The 15,305-nt window shown below is 40.0% G+C and overlaps 1 protein-coding gene across 5 annotated transcripts in view; it reads left to right on the top strand.

Annotated features, from left to right (window-relative positions):
- AKAP6 (A-kinase anchoring protein 6) overlaps nt 1–15,305 on the top strand; it is a 503,914-nt gene that overhangs the window by 106,448 nt on the left and 382,161 nt on the right. For 3 of the 5 annotated variants that reach the window (XM_027570975.2, XM_027570978.2, XM_027570980.2), the window contains one exon: nt 12,687–13,044. In XM_027570975.2, the coding sequence (XP_027426776.1) occupies nt 12,721–13,044 (324 nt within the window). In that variant the 5' untranslated portion in view covers nt 12,687–12,720. Of the gene's footprint in view, nt 1–7,975; nt 8,055–8,128; nt 8,149–12,686; nt 13,045–15,305 lie in introns of those variants that run through there. The other 2 variants (XM_027570977.2, XM_027570979.2) reach the window with 2 other exon arrangements.

Genomic DNA, 15,305 nt, shown 5'->3' with positions numbered 1-15,305 from the left:
TCTGTATTTAAGAGTCTGCTTTTAGGGATGCCTGAGTGGCTCAGTCAGCTAAGCGTCTCACTCTTGGTTTTGGCTCAGGTCATGATCTCAGGGTTGAGACTGAGCCTGGAGTCAGGCTCCATGCTGGGGGTGGAAACTGCTTAAGATTGTCTCTCTCCCTCCCTCTCCCTCTGCTTCTCCCTCCCCCTCTCTCTAAAAAAAAAAAAAAAAAGAGTCTGCTTTTTTGTTTTTGTTTCCTCGTTTGTTTTGTTTCTTAAATTCCACATATGAGTGAAATCATATGGTACTTTTCTTTCTCTGACTTTTTCATGTAGCATTATACCCTCTAGGTCCATCCATGTTGTTGCAAATGGCAACATTTCATTTTTTTTTATGGCTGAGTAATATTCTATTATATACACAGGCACATGTGTGCGCGCACACACGCACATACCCCACTTCTTTATCCATTCATCCATGGTTGGAGACTTGGGTTTGGGTTGCTTTTATATCTTGACTATTGTAAATAATGCTGCAATGAACAGGGGGTGCATCTTTTTGAATTAATGTTTTTGTTTTCTTTGGGTTACTGCTCAGTAGTGGAATTACATGGATCATATGATAATTCTGTTTTTTAATTTAACCTCCATACTGTTTTCCACAGTGGCTGCACCAGTTTGCATTTGCAGCAACAGTGCATGAAGGTTCCTTTTTCTCTACATCCTCACCAACAGTTGTTATTTCTTGTGTTTTTTATTTTGGCCATTGTAACAGGTGTGAGGTAATATCTCATTGTGGTTTTAATTTGCATTTCCTTAATGATTAGTGATGTTGAGCATCTGTGTCTTCTTTGCAAAAATGTCCGTTCAGGTCCTCTGCCGAGTTTTTAATTGGATTATTTGGGTTTTTTTGGTGTTGAGTTGTATAAGTTCTTAATATGTTTTGGATATTAACTCCTTATCAGATATATCATTTGCAAATATAGTCTCCTATTCTTTAGGTCACCTTTTTTTGTTGATGGTTTCCTTTGATGTACAAAACCTTTTTATTTCAGTGTAGTCCCAGTAGTTTCCTAGAGCTAGTCACAGAATGTAGGAAGACAGTTTATTTACGAGATTACCAGCTTAATACAAAAAGATATTAAAGGAGGGGCACCTGGGTGGCTCAGTCAGTTAAGCATCTGCCTTCAGCTCAGATCATGATCCCAGAGTCCTGGGATTGAGTCCCAGGATCGAGCCCTGAGTTGGGCTCCCTGCTCAGCAGGGAGTCTGCTTCTCCCTCTATCCCTCACCCTGCTCATGCTCTCTCTCAAATAAATAAATAAAATCTTAAAAAATAATAATAAAAAAAGAATTATAGGATATGAATGAATAGCCAGATGAAGAGATACATAGGGCGACGTCCCCAAGGGTCCTGAGTACAGGAGCTTCTGTCCCTGTGGATGTGTTTTTGTTCACCAATCTGGAGGCTCTCTGAACCCCATCCTTTTGGGTTTTTATGGAGCCTTCATACCTGGAATAATTGATTAAATTACTGATCATTAGTGGTTGATTCAACTTCCAGCCCATATCTTCTTTCCTGAAATTGAGAGCTGGGACTGAAAGTTCAAACCCTTTAATCATGGTTGATTCCTCTGGCAAGCAGCCCCATCCTTAAGGGCTTGCTAGAAGTCACCTCATTAACATAAACTCAGGTGTGGTTGAAAGGGTTGTTATGAACAGTGCACTCTTTTCACCTTTATGGCTCTGGTGCTATTTTGGGAACCAAAGACAAAAGGCCAAATGCTATAACAAAAGATGCTCCTGTTGCTTTATGCTTAGGAAATTCCAAGTCTTAGGAGTTCTCTGCCAGAAATGAGGACATAGACCAAAAATATATTTCTTATTATAAATCACAATATCAGAGTTGCTGTTGAGAAATCCAAAGCAATATAATTTATGATTCTTTGTATATGCCTCTACCTTTAACCCAAATTTCATTTTCCCTAATATTCTGAGATTCCAAATAAAGTGCCTTAGTGTTTGTCTATTTTCATACACTAGGTCGGTCTTTTTAATCTAGAAACTCATGTCCTTCTATTTCTTAAAAGATTTCATTGATGATTATTTTCCTTTCTCTTTCCTTTTGCATTCAGGAACTCCTGTTCTCCAAATGTTGGGCCTCCTACATTGGTTGCTAATTATCTTACCTTTTCTTTCCTAATTTCTGTCTATTTATCTTTTTGCTTTACTTTCTGTGAGATTTTCTCAACTTTATTTTCAGCGATCATATTGAGATTTCCCTTTTGCTATCATGTTTTTATTTTTCCAAAGTTCTTTTTTGTTCCAAAAATATTTCTTTTAAAAATAACATTCTATTCTTGTTTTATGGATACAGTATCTTATCTCTGATAATTTTTTAAACATTTTTATTTTTTTTAAAGATTTTATTTATTTATTTGAGAGAGAAAGAGCACAGAGGGAGAGGGAGAAGTAGACTCTCTGCTGAGCAGGGAGCCCGACGTGGGGCTCCATCCCAGGACCCTGGGATCATGACCTGAGCCGAAGGCAGATGCTTAACTGACTGAAACACCCAGGCACCCCTTATCTCTGATAATCTTTCTTTTTCAGTCAAGTCATCTTCAGCTTGCATAACCTATTTCCTCCAGGTTGAGGTTTTTTGTTGCTTACTTTGGGCTTGTTATCCATATTAGACCTTTCCCTAAATCTGTGCTAATCCTTGAGTGTCTGATCATATTTAGAAGTAGGAGACTAGGATACTGAATGAATGCTCTGAATATGTGGACAGGACTTTTGACTGTGAATGTCACTGTAGGGTGATCTGGATGTGCTAATTTTATTATCTTGTCTTCTTGGACTGATCAGATATCTTGGAAGGGGTATCTCTAGTCCCTTGACTGGAGGGTAAAGGCTTTGGAGAATCAAGTTAGGAGAGAGGACTGGCAGGAAGGGGGGTATTGGCACTCAGAATGGTATGTTAACTCACTCCACCATTTTCAAGGTACTTCTGTCTTCAACTGATCACTGTCCCCAAGTCCACAGACCTTTTGATTGATCCTTTTTGGAGAATAAACCTCCAGTCTTCTTCCAGAATTGGGCGTGGGAGCAACCACCCAGCAACACAAAGTAAGGAAAGATTTAGAGTTCTAACTTATTTTTAAACATTGTTCAATCAAAATTAATCTCAATGTGTTATTGCCTCTTTACCCAGAGTTAGGCTAAACTCAAGGTAAAGGGCACAGTCCTCCAAGGCTGCCAAGTATGCCCAAGACTTCTGATACCAGCTGCAAGTTCAGGGGTCCTCAGGGCTATCCTTACTTCAGACCAGCTGGTTATAAATTTGGAGGGCCTCATAGACTCCTTCAGATTTGATAATTTGATAGATCAACTCACAGAACTCAGGAAAGCACTATACTTGTGATTTCAGTTTAATATAGCAGAAGAATACAAATCAGAACCAGCCAAAGGAGGAAACATATAGGGTGGAATCTGGGACTGAGAAGATTCCAACCACAAAATGTCCACATCCTCAGGGATGCATTGCCCTCTTGTCATTGATGTGTGACAATACTCGTGGAGTATTGCCAACTTGGGAAGTTTGCTTGAGTTTCAGTGTCCATAGTTTTTACTGGGGCTTCCTTACTTAGGTATGATTGATAAATGATTGTGCTGGTGGTTGCTTAAAGCCCAAGCCCTCTAATTACATGGTTGGTCTTTCTGTCTGGCTAGTCTCCATCCTGAGTAACCTTGTTAGCATAAACTGTCAGGAGTGGTCTGAGGGGCCCACAATAAATAACAAAAAAATACTCCTGCCATTCTGGAAATTCTAAGATATAGAGATTACCTCCTTGGAGTTGGGACAAAGGTCAGACTTTTCTTTTTGTAAATTTAATTCTTCACTCTACAGTCTTCCATCTCCATTTCCAGAGGTACCTGATTCTACCAATTCCAAAATGCTTAAAGGATTCTGAAGTAAAAGCAGGTTGGTTCTTTGTTCTCTGCTCTGCTGGTTTAGGATTTATTTATTTATTTTTTCCTTCTTAAAGATTTTATTCATTTGAGAGAGAGAAAGAGCAGGAGCTGGGGCAGGGGGGCAAAGGGAGAGGGGGAGAAGCAGACTCCCCACTTAGCAGGGGCTCGATCCCAGGACCCCAAGATCATGACCTGAGCTGAAGGCAGCCGCTTAACCGACTGAGCCACCCAGGTGCCCCTGGATTTAGCTTTCTTGAGTCAGCTAAGGCATTTATCATTTGTTCATCTAATTTTCAGTTTCCAAAACTGTTTTTTCTCCCATTTTGGAGTGTTTATATAAAAATAAGAAAAAATCCCACATAAAAAAACCCTCTTCAGTGGTGTTAGTGGGATTTCTAGAGGAAGCAAAATTAGATACATATATTCAGTTTGCTATCTCTACCAGAAATCACACAACACTCTCAATTTATTTGTCAGTAGCAACTTCTTGTAGAATACCTATTAGCACCAGGTAAATAAATACCGAGTTAGCAAACACTTATATACTGCTGCATTAATACAGACCATCTAATTTAGGCTTCAGAATCTTTAAAGATAAACAGTGCTTGGGCTCATTTCCTTTCTACTTTACATAATGAGGTCACAAAAGAAAAATAGCCTCTTATCACTTATTGACTGGGGTTGAAAATATAGGAATAGAAGAGAACCTTTTAACTTCAACGTTACCTATTTTTACAATGTTTGAATTAATATGCATTAGTTTTTAATTAATTTAAAAATAATTTTAGAACAGGAGAAAAGTAACAACATTGCATAAAATAATCCCTAAAAATTTTCCACTTCAAATTTATGATACTAGGGTTAATGGAGAACTAAAAATGGAGAATTCCTTTTATATTTAATGGAGTAGGTAGGACAGAGCACAGAACTCCTTTAATCACTCTGATCTGAAAGTCAGATTTGTAGGCTCCCTGTCCCTCTATCTCTTTCCTTCTCTTCTCTTTTTTTTTTTTTTGGTCTAGAAAGAGGTTTTTAAGGTTACATTTTATATTAATGAAATCTACTTGGAAAAGAGGATGTTGATCCTTTCCTAATGCTGATTTCTCCTTTCGTTTTCTTGGTAAATAAGAGTACGGGCATTGATTTTCTTGTTCCATTTTATTTTATTTTTATTTTTTTTTTAAGATTTTATTTATTTATTTGAGAGAGAGAGAATGAGAGATAGAGAGCACGAGAGGGAAGAGGGTCAGAGGGAGAAGCAGACTCCCTGCTGAGCAGGGAGCCCGATGCGGGACTCGATCCCGGGACTCTAGGATCATGACCTGAGCCGAAGGCAGTCGCTTAACCAACTGAGCCACCCAGGCACCCTTCCTGTTCCATTTTAGAATACAACTGTCATCCTATATCTCTTCATTTACATTCTTTTTGGAGTTTCTGCTCCTTGTGAGGTTCATTCCAAACTCCATAGTATGGTCTTCGCAGTACTCTTATGTCCACAACTTACCTTGGAGCATTATCTGTTTCTGGTCCCCAGCAAGCTCTCATTTCCTCTCATTGCTGAATTATTTGATGATTCTTCCAACTTCTTGGTGTTGAGATGTCCCCCCCAGGCTGGAATTCTTTACCCATTTCCCTTTTATCCCTGCCCATCTAAATCATACCTGTTTTTACAAGCCTATCTCAAATGTTACTGTATCAGAAAATATTCCTCCTTATCTTTCCTTCATTCAGGATGAACCCCAATCCACTGGAGCCTCACAGGGCTTTTTTGGCTCATATCCTGCTTGTGTAATAGGTATGAGTGGGTGAGTGTGTGTGCCTGCGTGCATGCGGGGGCGAGGGGAGTTGGAGGGAGGGAAACTGTCCCTATTATAATTTCCTTGAGGGCAAACATAATGAGTCATATATACCCATAACACCTTATATAAAATTGATTCTCAGTAATGTCAGTTGATTTGAAGTGAATCTTGTTTCATTTTCTTTGTGTTAATAGCATTGACAAGAGCAACAATTGTGTAGGTTATGGATTAGAGTTTTACAGTCCATTTCCTCTCAAGACATTTTCTTGAATAACAGAAAGGTAGTTGCCTAATGCTTAAAGATGATCATTAGCAACTTGGGGTGGGAGTAAGAAATATGAACACTCATCATTGAATCCAGGTCTGCATGCTCATGACCATGGGTACCATTTGCAGCTGACTGGTTGATGTAGCCAAATGAATCTCTGAGTGACAGGAACCGACTGCTGTGGTGGGGGAAAGAAAACATGGGAGGTATGGTGACTAGAGGAGTCAATCTGGGTGTCTGTGCCACAGGAGAAGGATTTAAATAATCCGGGATGGGGGTGGGGTGGGGGGAAGGAGGAGAGGCTGAGGAAGGAAGATGATTGATGAAGTGTGTTACGGCTGACAGAAGACCCTATGCTCTGGATGAGGGAGTTAGCGATGATTGAAGGGAGACTGGGAGAGGTCTCTGTGTGATTAGCAGGATATAATCAACCATCTGCCTGGGGACACAGCCATGCACAAAGGACATATTAAAGGGGAAAAAAGAGAGAGAGGAAACATCAGTGATAACACCAAGAAAATCTTTTTAATTGCAGAAATCTGTCAGGGCCCCACTATTTATATGTTGGCCCCTCCCCACCACCCCATCACTTGAAGTCCTTCTCATGAAAATCTGCTTGCAGGCTGCTCTGTTGTGGCAGGAGGATTAGAAAGTGAGACTAATCTGGGGTTATGGCAGTGATCTCGCTAAACCTTGTTACTCCAGGTGAATGCTGGAGGCCTTGGGGCCAGGAGTAGAGGGCTGAGGAGAAGGAGGAATCAGACAGTGTTTATGGAAACTTCCTTAGGAGCATCTTACAAAAAACCACTCTCTCTTCCCCCTCCAAGTAAAAATCTAACAACACTTGGCAGGAACTCTTGGGCTCCCCTCTTTTAAAAAGCTTAGAGCTATTTAAAGTTTCCCAATGTTTGACCTTGCAAGAGACCAGGGAGATACACAGGCCGCAAGATTTAAAACCAGATGATGAATTAGAGCCTCATTCATCTAGGTAGGCCATGACATTTAATTCAGCAATTTATTAGACTTGTTTTTATGTTTTCTTTGCAGAGCCCAATTCTAGAATGCTGGAATCAGATACAGGGTACACCTCTTAAGTTTATTTATTTTTTCTTAATGCAGTCAAAGCATGGGAGCTAACCTTAGACAAAAATGAAAACATTCCAGTGGAACTTTTTTTCCCTTTCAGAATTCATTGTCTCTATGAATAGGTTCTGTGAATAATGATTATGAGAATATAAAAGAAATGAAGATGGAGGAAAAAAGGACACTTAGTGATGCCTAACAATTTTCTCTATCTCAGTTTTGTAACATGTGCTTTGTAGCAAGCAGATCTGTTAACTTGGCTAGAATTATGCTTTAGTCTCTCACTTGTTTTTTGGGGAGTAAGCAGAGCATAGAAAGATTGAGAGTAAGTACTTAGGTTTGGGGTTATTTAACATGGTTGGTAAAACTGCCTCTCAAACTATACACATGATGATGTTCTTACTTGGAAAGAACAGTTTCTTCCTAAGAAAGGAGAGGGAACTTGAACCTATTTCCTTCAGATTGGCTTTGTCAGCTGGTTATGTTAATGTAGTGCTATTTGTTTATTTATAAATTTATTAATTTATTCTGTTTTAGGATTGCTCTGTTTTTTAGATACATAGTCTTGGTTCTTCTGGACCGTGACTGGATGTGCTCTGTCCACCCAGACACTCTTTTCCATAGTGATCCTTGTCTTGGCAACTGTCTCCTTTTTCTCTGCTCACTTATCGCGGCTTGTTTGCAAAAGACCTAACTATTAACTGCACAGGCCTGGAGCTTATACATAAGCTTCCAAATAGGGACAGCAGAGTAGCCTTCTCTGTGTAAGAGATTTAGGCTCCGGAGGGCATAGGAAGCCGGTGCCCTACAGACTCGCCCGTGTCCTGCTGGAGTGGAGCAGCCCTGATACCAGCCTTTATCTTATTTGGCCACAGGAAGAGAACCCGAGGGGGGTGGAGAAGGAGGAGGCAGACGCTTAATCCTGAAGGACCTTTAGGGACAAGAGCATTTACAGTGAGTACATGCGGCAGAGTTCCGGCTTTTCTATTCTTTTATTTAAGAGGGAAAAACGACAAGAGAAGGGAAAAAGAGGTCGCAGCTTTGATGGGTGTGTAGCTGCATGTTTTGTCTCCTAGCTTGGTCAAAGAACACTCTCTGATTTAAATGTGACTTAGTCAAATGCGTTCTGCTCACATCAGGTTTCAACTAAAAATCTGTGGACTGTCAGGAAGATAGCAGAACCAATCCTTGTTAGTAAGCAATTCATGGTATGTTTCTTCTGTTTGTATAGGATGAGAAATAGAGTATTCTGGGAAAAGCCCTCCCACAAATTAAAAAAAAAAGCTTTAAAATCTTTACTGCTTGCATGTTTTGTACTTTAAATGTTGAATCTTCTTTGGATTTGTGGAAAGGAAAGGATTTGACTTATGTATTTTTAACAGCCGCTGGGATAAAGGTGGTATTATCTCTAATGCTGGAGAGGTGGCCACAGCTAAGCGTTTGATGGGGGAGGGGAAGGGGAGGTCACTGGGTTCCAAAAAGCTGGTTGATCACCCCTGTCACACACCTTTGGAACCTGAGGAAGTGGTTGGGCACCTGTATACATCTGGGTCACTGCTTTCATTTGCATCATCAGAAGTTGTCTGCTGGCTTTAAAAGAAAGTTTCGCTCTGACTGGGAAGGAATCTTTTCGCAAGATGCCTTATAAAGGAAGAATACAAAACTTAATGGTATTTAGAAGAACATATAATAGACTTGTGTTGAATTTCCTGCTATTTGCATTCAAATGGAGTAATTAATTTGATGGGAAAGCAAGCTTGAGTAGTCCTTATAGGGGCAGGAACATATACACAAAGATTGTTACTATAGGTCTCTAAAATATGAAGCAGTTTTCCTTTAAATTATAAATTTATCTCTGACATCAGATGTGATTTTGTGAAAATCAAAAATAGAGATTGGTTATCCATGGATGGTACATTAAATGTGTGCTACTAGAATTGAAAATTAAATGTTTATAGTAATTACTTTCCATGAAAATAGATAATTAACCAATTTTATGCCACTTTCCAGGCTTGCTACGCTGTTATGACACATATGATATTCCTTTCCCAGTGGCAAAGGTCTACTAGAGGGAAAATAGACAGAAATTGAAGTAAAACCTCAGTAGGGCACTGCTTTGCTTTACTTCTCTGAGATACGGGAATTCTCTTGTTTCCAGTCTGGTCAGTTAAATATGGAAACCTCATGTTCATGTTGAAATTTTATAGATGCAGGAAAATTTTGCTTTGCAGCTTGATTGTAAGTTTTCCTTACCCTTTACTCATGTGTGATGAACCCCAGCTACATTTTTAATATTTTTATCTTGTTCTGTGTGTCCTCTACATATATAACCACATCTCTATCATCAGTCTTTAATTTCAAACTATAAGGGGAGAAGATCTCATGTATTTGTTTCTCTGGGAGGAATTAGCAACACATAACATGTAAATAATAATTGACAAAAGGCATTTGCATGGTACTACTTTATTTCCATTAAGTAGGATAAATCTATTGATAACGTTCATGTGCTTTGGTAAAATGGAAGGCCAGCACTTAGTGTCTGCACAGTTCTCAGTATAGGCAGGATGCTTCCAATGGCTTTGAAATCTCTGGATAAATAACCCTAGGTAATCACAGATTCTTACGGTCAGATGGGATCTCACTCATCATCTAGTCCAGTTTTGTCATTTTACCTATGGGGAAACTGAGACCCCAAAATGTGGAGCCTCTTGCCCCACACAGAACTGCCCTGTGCCTGTTTAGTGCACAGCCTGATGGTATATATGGAAATGTTGTATGTTGGGACATAAATTGCTTTGAGCCAATTTTTTAGTATGTTCTTTAGTTTACAGTAGGATGTATATTCCAGAGAAGGCCCTATGCTGATTTAGGAGTTTCAGAGAAAACATAATGACCAAGCATCATTTTTCAGTTGTGCAGGGAGCTTGGGAGGGATCTGGGGTTGGGTGTCTGAGTGGGTGAGTGGTTTTGGCTGAAACAGTTCACTGTACATTACCCTGGCATTTAGTTTTCTGACTTTGGGTGAGTCTGGTTTCTTAGAAGAGGTAACCACTGTGACACCAGCGTCATCTTCATTTATCACCAATTCTATGACCTTCTGCGGGAAACCTTTATTAACCTTTGTGTATCAGATTCCTTCTCTGGGATTGTGATTCTAAACAGATCCCCCAGAGAGCAGCGGATTGATTAAAACTTTAAAAGCGCTTTGGGAAATCAGAACCAGAGCCTGTCTGAGGCTAGGGTATGAATAAATAGTGTGGTAGCTCACTCTTCTTGGAGTTTTATCGCTCCTGGAGTTCTGATCTCTTAACGGGTTTTTTTTTTTTTTTAAATGGCCAGGTTTAGTATTATTTAAAAAAACTGTATGGAAGTGTCGTTAAAAATGTGGGGTATGGGCGCCTGGGTGGCTCAGTTGGTTAAGCGACTGCCTTCGGCTCAGGTCATGATCCTGGAGTCCCAGGATCGAGTCCCGCATCGGGCTCCCTGCTCAGCGGGGAGTCTGCTTCTCCCTCTGACCCTCTTCCCTCTCGTGCTCTCTATCTCTCATTCTCTCTCTCTCAAATAAATAAATAAAATCTTTAAAAAAAAATGTGGGGTATGGATTTGTCCCTCTTGCAATCAGGTGGAGAAAGCTGTTGAGTTGAAGCCTAAAACCATTCTCTAAGGCAGGTACCAAAGTGATAAACCTACTTTATGACATTTTAGTTTTGCAAATAACTTTGCTTTCAAAAATTCGTCCATAAAGCTGCTTATCATTTAATTTAAAAATTAAATGTACAAGAAATCAGGAGGGGGCAGTACACTGCAGCATTGGAAGGCTTCTGAAATAATATATCATAGGAATAACTTATTCTTAAGGTTTTTGTCAATTCAGTAAGTCTTTTTATTCTCTGTACCCATTTCTGTATGGAAAGTTACATGTTCCTGGTAAAATTAGGAGCTTCCCCCAATCTCTATTTTTGTAGGTAAAATAATTTTGCTATTGTTACTAAGTGAATATTAAGAATCTCAAGAAATACAGGCTACTTTCTGATAATCACATTTAATTTCATATTTTGTTCAGTCACCTTTCATCTTTGGGGAAGGGAGCTAGAATGTGTAGAACCAGAAAAATCTAATAAAAGAAAAAGAAACCCATTACCTCGAGTAGAAGAACCTGCTCCTGAAACTAAAAATAATGTTTCTATAAAATGTTTAAAGTACAAGATCCTAAAAGTTGTTATTTTATATTAAACTGTTCTAGAAGAAAGATAAATTATATAGCTTAGATCATTACATTAGTAAATGAGCTTACTCTTAAGCTTACCAACTTTATTATTACTTACACTTATGTTGTTTTAAATATATTTAATTAACATTTTATTTACTAGATTTCATTTATGTATTTGAGAGAGAGAGCACAAGTGGGGGAAGGGGGGGCAGAAGGAGAGGGAGAAGCAGACTCCCCACTGAGCAGGGAGCCCGCCTGGGGCTGCCTCGTGGATCCTAGGACTGTGGGATCATGACCTAAGCCCTGAGCCAAAGGCAGCTGCTTAACCAACTGAGCCACCCAGGTGCCTCTTAGTTAACATTTTAATGTTACATGTTTCACAGCAATTTATTACTCTTGAAATCCCAGAAGCCCCTCAAAATTTCAACATAACCAAATAATGTAATTTAAGTTAAGAGTTAATTAGATATACTGTATATACTAACCCACATGATTTATACTTTTTGGCAAACTTTATGTTTGGAATTACTACATGATATATATTTACATAACATATCGTAGAAAGGAGCAACCTCCCCTGAATTCAGCTCAGTGTTTTTGTTAATTAGAACATGTTCCCTCTCTGCTTATCCCATGTATTCAATATATTAGTTATAATGGCCAAAATGATGCTTAGGTGCTTGTAGTAGAAAAGCCCTAAGTAATAGTGGCTATAACCAGATATTGTTTTTCTCTCAATAAAAGAAGTTCAGGGCAGAGGCTAGGACTGATACAATAGCTCCTTGTTATCCTGTGGGATCCATGTTCCCACCACCTTGCTCTACCTTCCTCTACTAGCATACCCCAGAGCATCTCCTGGTCCAAGATAGCAACTGGAGCTCTAGCCATCAAGCCCACATTACAGGCTAGAAGAAGGGGGGGCACAGAAGGGCAGAAAGAAGGCACCTCCTTAATTAAGTCAGCTCCCTTTATGCAGCTCTACAAGCATTCTGTACAAAAGTTCCACTTACATCCCCTTGGTCAGAAATTAGTCACATGGCCATACCTGGAAGCCATGGAGATAGGAAATATAGTTTTAAATTCTTGGCAGAAATATGCACAGCTGAAAATCGGGATTTTATTAGTAAGGAATGAGGAGAGAATGGATGGTGAGGTAGGCAATACCACATGGTTTTGCATTCCTATTATATGCTGGGTCTTGGGGCTACTATGTAGAAACTCACAACACCTCCTTCTGTTTTTGCTATGAGCTATGGTTTCTTAATTTAGAAATCTGGCTTAATTTAGAAATCCTGTTTCTTCTGCGAAGTATCATTTCTTTATTTGGCAATCTTGTCTGACTCTTTCCTGCTTTCTTCTTTCCTCTTGCCTTTCAGCTGTTTTGGAAAGAAGTGAGGTTTAGACTTCTCCATGTTAACCATGAGCGTGACACTTTCCCCACTGAGGTCACAGGACCTGGATCCCATGGCTACTGATGCTTCACCCATGGCCATCAACTTGACACCCACTGTGGAGGAGGGTGAGGGAGGAGAGGCAATGAAGGACATGGATTCTGACCAGCAGTATGAAAAGCCCCCTCCACTGCATACCGGGGCTGACTGGAAGATTGTCCTCCACTTACCTGAAATCGAGACCTGGCTCCGGATGACCTCCGAGAGGGTCCGGGACCTAACCTATTCAGTCCAGCAGGACTCAGACAGCAAGCATGTGGATGTGCATCTAGTTCAACTAAAGGTAAGGAAGGTCTCTGGACTTAGGTCCATGCTAGACAGAAGTCTGAAAAAGGTTGTAGCACCTGGAGCCTGCATTCTGTAACTTGCAATGAGGAAACCTCCAGGAAGGAAAACAGAATAGGAGATTTGATACACAGGGACAGAATTCATTCTTTCCTGATTTTACTTCATGGGTTGATCATCTAGAATCAAATTGACCTTAGGGGATAATGTGGAGAAGTGGGGAAAGAGAAGGGCATTTTGGTGCAGTGTCATAGAAATCAGTTTTGAGAATAAAGTATTATAAAAAGGCTTAATGAAAAGACTCTCATATCATACTGAGCTGTGATTGTGAGTATGGTGTATGATTATTATCTTCTGTTGCAGTTGATGCCGCCTTTGTGGCAAAGAGTGGATTCTGGCATGATGGGGGAAGGGCGGTGTTCTCCTTTTAGAATGAGTCCTTTCATCCAGGTATAATGCATCATGCAGAACAAAGGTGCTTTTCTAACAACTCATTCAGAGTTCAGATGTAAAAAAATATCTGTGGCTTCTAGAGCCCTTGAAAAGCCTGACTTTTGTTAATAGTGAAATGGAGGTGCTAGTAAAGAGTGCTATTACTAAAGATTTTGGCCTAGGGACCCCAAAGTACAGTGAATCTTGTTCTGTAGTAGTCATTCCTCTCTTCCAGGTCCCTGAGGCAAACACACACTCAGGTTAATGACCAGCAAAGCAAGGCAGATTTATAGCCAGTCTGGGCATTGGCCCCAAACCCTAAGGGGAATTTCTAGTGAGTTAGATGAGATCCTAAGGAGAATTCTTTTACCTAAGCTCATTCATCCTAAATGATCTGAAACCAAAGACCAAACAGATTCTTGGATCTTAACACTTAAATGGTTTGTAGTCTGCAGCCATCAGTGTGAGAAGAGAGGATGGGCAGTTAAGGCAAGAGAGCATGTTCCCCAAAGCCTAGAGCATGGCTGGCTCAGCCTTCTCAGGCTGGTTCAACAGGTCCTGAGCCCAGCTGCCGCATTGGAGAGAGTGTCCAAGAGAGGGAAAGAGGGAATTGGGGGAGAGAGAGAGAAAACAAAAAAAGCCAGAATGGCAAGGTGGTTGGGCTTCTCCCAGCTTAAGCAGGCCTGTGTGGTCTTTCCACAGGATCTTGGGAAGAAGTTGCAAAATGGTAACAGAGAGATGGCTAGGAACCAGCTTCAGTGCAAGCTGAGCTGTTTCTTCACTGTGGCAACAGGAAATGGTGTGTCTCAGTCCTTGATATAGGGTTCCTTTAATCGAAGGAGCAGCTCTCCCACTCCCCGAGGCTGGAGTGAAATGGAAGTAAGGGTGCTCCACCTCACCACTCCTTTCCTCTGTTCCCTCTAAGTGCACTTACATGTCAATAAGTAAGTAAGTAAATACAGGGTTTGGGGTTGTAAGGAAAGTTGACTATTGCTCCCCCAAATCTTACCAGAAAAGATGGTAAAAGATTAAAGGAGAATTTGGGGGGCAGGAAATGGAAATATCTTGAGAAGACTCCACTAAAAATGCTGCTAAGGGCTCCTAAAAACATGAATGTGTCTGTTAATTTAATCACATCAGTAATACATGCAAATTTAAATTTAAATTTCAAACTGGCATGTAAAGTTTTGATATCATTAACCAGGGTTATGTTTAGTGTTTGAGAAATCACCTCTAGGGTGATTTGCTTGTCTTTTTCTCCTTGGAACTGTCTGTCATCCTCTCTCCTTAGTCCAAAAGCATTTTGCCCCTGCCTCCATCCTGCCCTGTTCCACAGTGTGGTCTGTCTCCCCTGCTGAAAGAGGAGCCCCAGAAGGGCAGGAATTCACCATAGTAATCACATAATAGTTCATTAATGGCTGCTAAGGGGATGAATTGAAATTGTTTTATGTTAATTTCATTTTAGGGATTCTATCATTACTTTTTTTTTTTTGCAATTTATTTCATCAAATGACTTAACCAGCGTTTTCCATTATGTTCTCAAATATTCTGTAATAATTGAGCTCTTCCGCATTGAGCCCAAAGTCAATGAACTCTGGTCAGTGAACTGAGGCCTAATCTATACAAGGATTTAGTTTTGGTCTCCTAATCTGCTTGGTTTAATTTCCCCCTTTTTTTGTGTAATATTTCTTTATTCAATCAAGCACCTCGATGCATTTAAAAGATTTTTAAATAGATGTCAGTTTCTTAGATCTCCACATTGATCCACAAAATAGAAGGGGAACTTGGGCATAATGTTTTATATGTGAAAACACAACAAAACAACTG

The sequence above is a fragment of the Zalophus californianus genome, chromosome 6 (genome assembly GCF_009762305.2).
Source record: "Zalophus californianus isolate mZalCal1 chromosome 6, mZalCal1.pri.v2, whole genome shotgun sequence".
Classification (NCBI taxonomy): domain Eukaryota; kingdom Metazoa; phylum Chordata; class Mammalia; order Carnivora; family Otariidae; genus Zalophus; species Zalophus californianus.
This window is presented reverse-complemented; position numbering and strand designations above follow the sequence as displayed.